At 34.0% G+C, this 9,639-nt stretch overlaps 1 protein-coding gene across 1 annotated transcript; it reads left to right on the top strand.

The window, feature by feature from the left end:
- The first annotated feature begins 4,150 nt into the window (after nucleotides 1–4,150).
- On the top strand, nucleotides 4,151–7,602 carry LOC128204611 (tyrosine-protein phosphatase 12-like). Its single transcript, XM_052906014.1, has 4 exons — nucleotides 4,151–4,249; nucleotides 4,622–4,747; nucleotides 6,173–6,288; nucleotides 7,437–7,602. The coding sequence occupies exons 1-4, from the start codon at nucleotides 4,151–4,153 to the stop codon at nucleotides 7,600–7,602; spliced, it is 507 nt and encodes a 168-aa protein (XP_052761974.1).
- Nucleotides 7,603–9,639: the final 2,037 nt, after the last annotated feature.

The raw sequence follows: 9,639 nt of genomic DNA on the forward strand, positions 1-9,639 counted from the left end.
GTGCGAGGTAAGTTTTCCATCGTCCTACCAAATTTAAAAAGCTCCAATTTATTTCAATATTTTAACGATTCATAGAGTTTTTGGACAAAGACTTTGCTTTTATATTGTTTATCTTTGAACACACATTTTCATGATTAAAACATAATTGTATAACAACTTAATACATTACCATGTCTCGGAAGATGCACGTTTGTCATTTACAGTTGATGGTGTCCTGACGTATTTTGTAATGATATTTGAGAAAATAAAACTGAACACAAAATGATTTACTGATATGAATGTTTGGGTGATTCAAAAAGTCGTGGACACCGCCCTAGTCTGAAAAGAAACAAAACGTGTTTATTTCTCCTGAGATTAATGTTAAACAAGCTCTAGATTATGACGCTTTATTATCAAATTAAATCGTAATACCATGCAAATTAAGTTTATTTGATAAATATAGAAGCCCACAATAACATGCATTTTAATGTTAATGTGTATCTTTTGAAAATAATAAAAAAATATGCTTTCGTTAACAACATTTTGGCCAGTTTTCTATTAATTCAAAGATACATCACTCAATCAGTGTTATAAATCTATATATTACTGATAATATTACCTGTAGTTTAAAACCGTATTATAATTAGCTTATAAAATGTTAGTAAATTCGGGAACAGATATATTTATAAAATTGAATTTAAAAAACAACAACATATTTTAATCAACACAATAGTATTTAATCTTACAGGAACTTCATGCTTTATTTTCAGTAAAGATGCATTTCGTTTTATTTTTGTATTATTGTGCCGTAACGACTTCATTTGCAATTGGTTCAAAGATATTAATCAATGCACATGTCAGTCTGGAAATAAAATTATACTGCATTAAAGGCAATAGTAAAAGAGATCAAAATTTAATGAAATTGCATATGTATGGATAACTGCTCATGTATTAGTTATACTTTACAGCTGTGTGTGCACAGTTGTGTTCCGAGTGCCAGTGTTGTGCTAACGGGTCATATACAAATTGTACAAACGGCTACTGTAATAACGGATGCATAGAGGGGTATTATGGAGAGAATTGTGTTTTCAAAATTGCCTTAAATGTGATCGGATCAATGGCCATTATTGCTCAAAATGTATTACCGGATATTACTTGTATACTAATTTTTGCATTAAATGTGGAACTCACTGTTCTTCCTGTGAACCATCCGGGTGTCAGTCCTGTCATAACGGTTACTATGGAAATAATTGTCAAAGGAAGTGCGCTGCACATTGTACAACCTGTAAAAACTCGAATGATTATTGCCTATCCTGTGAACTCGGATATTATTTGCATAATAATTATTGCCGTGAATGTGGAACTCACTGTGCTTCATGTGACACAAACGGGTGTCAGTCGTGCCAGAACGGATACTTTGGATATACTTGTAAAACGAGATGCGCTGTACATTGTACATATTGTAGAAAATCAGATGGTTATTGTAATTCATGTGAGTCCGGATATTACTTAAAAAATAAACGTTGTTATAAATGTAAAACGCATTGTTTTTCATGTGAGTCAACCGGTTGTCAGTCGTGTCAAAACGGTTACTATGGACATAATTGCCAACGGAGCTGTGCTGCAAATTGTTTGTCTTGTAGAAAATCAGATGGGTATTGCAATTCCTGTAAGTTCGGATATTACTTGAAAAATAGTCGTTGTTTTAATTGTGAAACTCCACGTGCGTTCTGCGAGTCATCCAGATGTCAAGCTTGTTTTGACGGATATTGGGGAAGTATTTATGAGCATCACTGTGGCCATCACTGTTCATCATGTAACCAAAGTATAAAAGTACAAATACAATTGCAATGATTGCACAGAATGTCAATATGACAATGGATCACTTTGTCATGCAGGTGAAACTGACATAATTTTCAATATACTATCCATACCTTTCCATACAATATTTTACACACAAATAATACTTTTAGCTATTGAATAGAACATGTTCATGTCACAACTTCTTGAAATTGTCATGCCCGGAGATAAAGTTAATGGTTTGCAATTTATGAAATGCATGATGTATCTTGTAATTTACTGTTCACTTTACTATTAACAGCCTTTGAAACAGAAGCAGGACAACAAACGTCAACTACATCCCTTGCTGGAGGAGTTGGAGGTGGAGTTGTTGCTATTGTTGCCATTGTGGTCGTTGGAATGATTTTGCTTCGACGAAGGTGATAGACAAATTAGCATATTCGGACAAAAGCAATATACATTATTGGCAGTTTAACTAATACGTTTTACAGTTAATTATATTACTAGAAATCTTGCATATAATGTGGAAACCGCTTGTACTTTCAGAAGAGACATTCTATGCAACAGAAGTAAGCGACCCGAAAAAGAACATGATAACTCTTCCGCGTTGAAAGCAATGGTGAACAAAGGCAGTACGTATGCGTTTTGTAATTAATATTGTATTACGTGTTTCCATAGCAAAAGTCTGGTTAATTATACCAAATAAGTTGCTGAATTATATTGTTTCCACCTTATAGAAGCTGTTAAATCAAGCCGGGAGAAGATAATGACACTCATAGTGCGCTAAGTAACTTCCTGATAGAGTAGCAGGATTTCGATCTCAAAAAGGCACGCCTTATTGACATATAAAGCCTTTGTCTTTGTGTCTTCAGGAGAAGAGTATGTCAATGAAGATACCGATTATTTCCACTCTATCACCATCATAGAAAACACCAATTACCACAGTCCACCAGGATAGCACGATTATTTTGACTGAGGACAATCTTGAAATCGGTAAGCAAGTTATGGTAAATGTAACATTAGTAGTTCGTATTAAAATTTGACAAAAACAGTTTCTACTTATTTTTTATGATGTTTTAAACGCAGATGATATTTCTGCACGGGAAATTACAGACATGTTTGAAACAAATAAAGGTGTTTATTACAACAACACAAGAGAAGTCAGCAAATTCAAACTGACTGTAGCTAATTTACCGGAATATGTACACAACATATGCATAAAGGATAAAAAAGAAAAATTTCAGGTACCGTACACTGCCTTGATGTCTAACTCCTGCTTCTACGTCTTGTGTTTTTATTACATGTAATATAGTTTGGTTAATTTTAGGTACACGCTTTCATTAACGTTTATAATTTTCAAATATGAATATTCTTTATATTTGTATAGCATTTTTTTTTCAATTTGCAGAAAATACCGTACGGTCTCCTGAAACCATACGAAGTTTCACAAACGAAGCTTAATATGCAGAGAAACAGATACAAAGGAATTTATCCGTGTAAGAACCAGTTCCCTTCTTTCCTTGTGTGCCCTTTCATGTGTTTAAATATCATAGTTTTATTCTATGTTTTAGGCGTTCATAGCTGGGATTGTTTTCTTCCATGTTCTTGTTTATTTTCTAATATCTTTGACTTATTTTTGCGTTATTAAGCACGAATCCAATGGCCTTTTAGTACTGTACTTGTGTTAGCAAATGTGTCATTGATGTCTGTTTTAGATGATGATACGCGTGTTGTAGTACGTGGAGGAGACACAGACTATATCAATGCAAGCTATATAGACGTAAGTCCATACAAGAAAAACGTGTGATATATTTGTTTTTATAAATCTCCTTGATCTTCTTTTTGTACTTCTTGTTTTAGTTTTTCTTGTTTTAGTTTATCTTCTTCTTCTTCTTCTTCTTCTTCTTCTTCTTCTTCTTCTTCTTCTTCTTCTTCTTCTTCTTCTTCTTCTTCTTCTTCGTCTTCTACTTCCTCCTTCTTGATCTTCTTCTTCACCTTCTTCACATTCACAATTAGATTGTATAAACGCAATTGTTTAAGTCATCGCTTTTTCTGATGACACAATTATAAATTTTACTGAACTCTTGGTATTTGTGAATACAACATGAACATATTCTGAAAATGAATAACTCATGGCAAAATTTACATAACCTAATTATTTCAGGGTTCCAGGAAACGAAAGGCATACATAGCTGCTTTGGGTAATATGATGTATTAATTGAACGTTTGTTTTCTAATGATATTAACTCATATGAATCAAAATGTTAAACAAAAACACTAAATTTGAGTTTAAAAAAATCAACCTTCATTTTAGTTTTGAGGACATAATAATGAAAACCTACATGTTTATATTATGCCTCCTAAAGGTCCGATGGCTAAGCAGCTGGGCGATTTTGGCCAATTCTGGCGAATGGTTTGGCAACAGAAAGTGGAACGGATTGCCATGGTAACCAACTTGGTAGAGGGTGAGGTAAGGTGTTTACTTAACGAAAAGTGTGTGACCTTCTGGATAAAAGGTGTTGTGATTTTGTGATGGATGGACAACAAGTAAAAACAATGTGTATGTAATTTAACTTCAACGATCTAGGATTAAAATGACAAGAGTACAATTTGAGCAATAGATTCCATTATGAATACCATAAAATATCATGCAGATTAAATATTATGTTATATCGGTATTTAAGAATATTGAAACTGTGGTTATGCTTATGAAACATAATATTGTTTCCTGTATGCCCTTCAGGCATTAGAGGGCCGTTGACATTAGTCCATATAATTACATACTTAATTGGATCGTTATCTCAATATAGTTAATAATAAGTTAATATCCGTGTATTTGCAGAAAACCAAATGCGAGCAATACTGGCCTGATCATGGCCAATGTAAGCTATACGGCGATATAAAAGTTATGTGCAAGGATGAAAAAGTGTACGCAGATTTAATTTGGAGACAGTTTACGTTTTCAAAGGTAAATTTTAATTGACTTGGACAATGCCAGTAATTTCAGTATCAACGAAAACAATTAGGTTGATGGAATTTGTGTTAGTATGCTTTACTCTTTATCGTATAGCCTATTAGTGATACACATGACAACACAACCTGTGACTGGGAATACGTTGGTGCATCGTCGGATTTGCAAGACTGACAAATTTCATGACACTCCATCCTTCAGCTGTCAAGCAGTTATCAGTACTGAGAACTCCAAGTTTTCCAGTACTTTCCTTGAAGGGCAAGTGACAGCTTAGGGATATATACCATATATAAATACATAGGTATCAACATGTAGCCTCCCGCGTGCAAAGCGGCCATTATACAACTAAATACTTGAAAGCCCTCAGAGGCAGAAAAAAGCTCAAATAAAATATGTTTGATAAATAGTTTCGGATTTTAATATGTCATCCCTTATTAAACGCAATTTCTCCGTTATAAACTTAAAGAATAATTGTTTTGAATAAGTTTGATTTCAGGAAGGGATGCTGAAATATCTAAGTATTTAGAATAACTCAGTATTTCCCCTCTTGAAAATAAGATTTTGAAGTATGTGCACTTTAGTTGTTACGGGATCAAACAAGTGCTATAATGACTTCCTTAAATGTTGATATTTCTAGTAAATATGTGTTTATTTTTCAGTCACAAAACTGCGTTTTAACCGATTATTTTGCTACATTAGCTTTTACACTTTCTTATCAGTTCAGAAGCGAACTATAAAAAAGTTTAACATACATAGCCGTTGATAATCATAGCATGCAATGTAAAACAAATCATTTACTGCCGTTTACATTTCAATGTAGTTTCCTTTTTTCGAAGAGTTGTCATCTTAAATACTTTTACAGTGTGCTTTCGTAACAATTAAGATAATTCGAATTATGCAAAAATGTAATCATTATTTTATTGCATTATTTTCTCTGTCGATTTTGATAAGTTGATCAAATAATTCTTATTCAAATCCAAACAACAATGACTATTATCTGTTTCTTTTTTATTTAAATAAAAGATAATTGTTAACGATTGGTGATGATAATGAGTTTTCTTAAAGAAACAAAGTTCTTCTATCATAAAGGATTGATTCGAACCGATTGAATTAGAAATTAAAGTCGTGTTTATCCTTTCTGTTTTCGACACACTTGTCTCCTTATAAGAAAAAAAGTCATGATAAACGAATTTCATTGTTCATTGTTTATATACAATGTGAGTACACTGTCATCTAGCTAACACACTTATACACCTTGTTATTTCCAACTTTTAGTTTTAATTCATTATCTTACAATTGGTATGCACCGTTGATATATTACATCATAGTACAAGGTTATCAATATGAAACACTTGTTTACATTACTTTTCATTTTCAAACAGGGTACACCGATTTCTGAAAAAAAATCTGCATCACCTTCAGTTCACAGCGTGGCCAGACAAGGACATTCCTGATAACGTCACATCAATTATAGAGTTTAGACAGAAAGTGAACGCCTTGCCGATAACCTTTGACGGACTAATGCTAGTGCATTGCAGGTAGGCTGCGGTTCAGATTATTAAATCGTTCATCTGCTAGCTTGAACCAAATGTATGCATCGCTTGAACATTGATATATTATTGCATAGTAGAAAATAAATTGAAAACATCGAAGATCGAAATTCAAAATATAAAAGCGATCCATATGGTAGTCTTGGTTTGATTTTGCAGTGTATTTATTTTGATAGAAAAATATGCTTTTGTATTAGAAAATTAAATAACAATTATATAAAGCTCGGCAATGTGTATTTGAATTCGATTTGTATTACGATTAATAAGATTAATTCTTCGGTGCGAGATATAAAATAAGCCGCAATGATTTGACTAACAATACAGTTCTGGATCGGGCCTTTTGGGACGGGCCTTTTGTTCAGTGGGCTATTTCTATTTCATATCAATAGCTAGAAAAGGCTACCGTCCATATCTTCCGATTGAATGACTGATTGAGAACGTAATCACCTAGAATCATTCGATTCGCAATTGATATTAACTTAATAAATATAAAGTTGAAAATGCATAACATTTACTTAAAAGAAACTCACTCACCAATTGTTTTTTTATTGTATCGGTAACGAGTATAATCAACCGTATGATTCGTCGCCGTTAGGAAAAATTTGAACATACATCCACCATAACAGTGAAAATAACATATGGAATTATGAATTAAAAGTGATAACGTCTTAAACGTATGAAGTTAAAATGTATCCTTAAATCATTTCTTGTAAAACAGTGATTAAACTCGTGAATATGCATTGCATGTATTGATCAATCTTAACGGTCTTACTTTCGCATATATTGGCATACATGGGTATCAAGTTTTAGTTGTAAAGTTTAAAAGCATTATCATTTCTGTGTCAGAAACTATGAATTAAATTGCTTTCCCTCACGCAAATCATTAACTGATAACATCGTGTTAGTCTGAGAGTACTGAGCTTATGTTTGCGCAAGAAATAAAGATATAAATACATCCTACGATTTACTGGGACAGTTTTGAAAAATATAGATAAGAATAGAAATAATTGTATTGTAAATAACAGTACTTGTAAATCAAATTAAGATTTACAAAATTGAGAATAAAAGAATGCATGTTCTTCGTCTTTCTTTTGGGCAGATACAATAGACAGATATTGAGCTTTCTATGTTTTCAGTGCTGGCGTAGGAAGAACGGAAACCTACATAGCTTTGGACATTCTGACTAACGAGGGCGAGACAGAAGGAGCTATAGATATCCCGGGATGTGTTCTCAATATGAGTCAGAACATACCAAGCATGATTCAGACTTTGGTGGGATGTTTCACTGCGGAAAATGGTTGAATATACGGGAAAGAACGGTCCCTTACATCTTGAATATACGGGCGTGTTCGGACCTGTATATCCACATGTACGGACCCCGTATATTATTACGTATACGGAACACCACGTGTACGGAATTCCGTATATCCATTCCCGTATCTTTGGATATACGGAGATATTTTAATTTCGATAAAAAAATGTGCAATATTTTTATGTTATTTAGCGTGTTTTTGAAGAAATACACATTTTATCCATAGAATAATTTGACAAAATATATATGGATATACGGACCCCGTACATGCAACGTGTACGGGATGGATATACGGGCCCCGTACATGCAACGTGTACGGGATGGATGTACGGACCCCGTACATTCAACGTGTACGGGATGGATATACGGACGTCATACAACGTATACGGAATGGATATACGGACGTCATACAACGTATACGGGATGGATATACGGACCCCGTACATGCAACGTATACGAGATGGATATACGGACCCCGTACATGCAACGTATACGTCATGGATATACGGACACCGTACATGCAACGTATACGGGATGGATATACGGACCCCGTACATGCAACGTGTATGGGATGGATATACGGACCCCGTACATGCAACGTGTACGGGATGAATATACGGACCTGTACATGCAACGTGTCCGGGATGAATATACGGACCCCGTACATGCAACGTGTACGGGATGGATATAAGACTCCGTACACGCAACGTGTTCGGGATGGATATACGGACCCGTACACGGAACATGTACGGGATAAATATACGGACCCCGTACACGCAACGTGTACGGGATGGATATACGGACCCCGTACACGCAACGTGTACGGGATAAATATACGGACCCCGTACACGCAACGTGTACGGGATGGATATAGGACTCCGTACACGCAACGTGTACGGGATGGATATACGGACCCCGTACACGGATGAATGTACGGACCTTATACTGGATGGACAAAGAAAGGGTTTGACCTTGTTAGACACGAATGATTAGAAATAACAAATGCATACTGTTTTTTATAAAACATTATTTATAGACATAGGAAAATTACTATTTATATAAATTCATAAGATTTAAAAATATCATGTTTGAGTAATCAATGTTTAATGTCATTCTAGATCTGCCTTAACATAATCATTTCATTGTGGCATTTGCTCAAACAAAATGTTGTATGATTAAAATTCCACTGCCTTGTCAAACAACAATTTATACAGGCTGTTAAAACAAACGTTCAGAAAACATAACACAACTAATATGAGTTCCATTCCGCGATTTCTTGGCTTCAGTCATTAGGTCAAATTGCGCACGGACATCAGGTCACTGAAAAAAGAAATTATATAGACACAACATGCTTGTGGCGTACAGACATTTGAAATGCACATTTGATATAATACAGCAATATGGCAAATTCATCACCATGAAGTTAGAAAATCCCGTGATAGAAAAACCATTAGAAAATGTGACACAACCTAAATATGTCTAAGTCTAGACTTGTTAAAAATGCACTCTAAAAGCATTTAAAACTGTAATCTTTGGCCGTTTTTTAGCAACTGTCTGTGATCTTTGTGCTTGAATTGAAGGAATTTATACAAAAGTTACCTAAATCTGAGACAAAATATTTTATGTCAAAACGGTCAATCTAAGAGAGTGCAGCTCTAAAAAATTCAACCAGTCCATTCCCAGATGTGATGATAATACATAAACATAAATCTGTGTTGTACATGACATTTCTATGAAAAATCGTCAATGTATGCCAATTAATATTTAATCAAAGTAAATTCAGTACATAGCTTGTATAAATTTATAAAGGCATACATATTTATTATTTTGTTTCCCCTCAAAATTGTACCAGCGAGCCAAAAATTGTCTAATGTCAAAATGTCAAACCTTTTAGATTGCAATCTTTATTCTGATGTGCATTTATTCTAATTAAAAGATATTTTAAGCTCACAATGCTGTTCCTTAATTAAAATACCAAACCCACATTTCATCAGAATTTAAGTTTATCCGGTTGTTCAATGGTTCAC

Source organism: Mya arenaria, chromosome 10 (assembly GCF_026914265.1).
Source record: "Mya arenaria isolate MELC-2E11 chromosome 10, ASM2691426v1".
Classification (NCBI taxonomy): Eukaryota; Metazoa; Mollusca; class Bivalvia; order Myida; family Myidae; genus Mya; species Mya arenaria.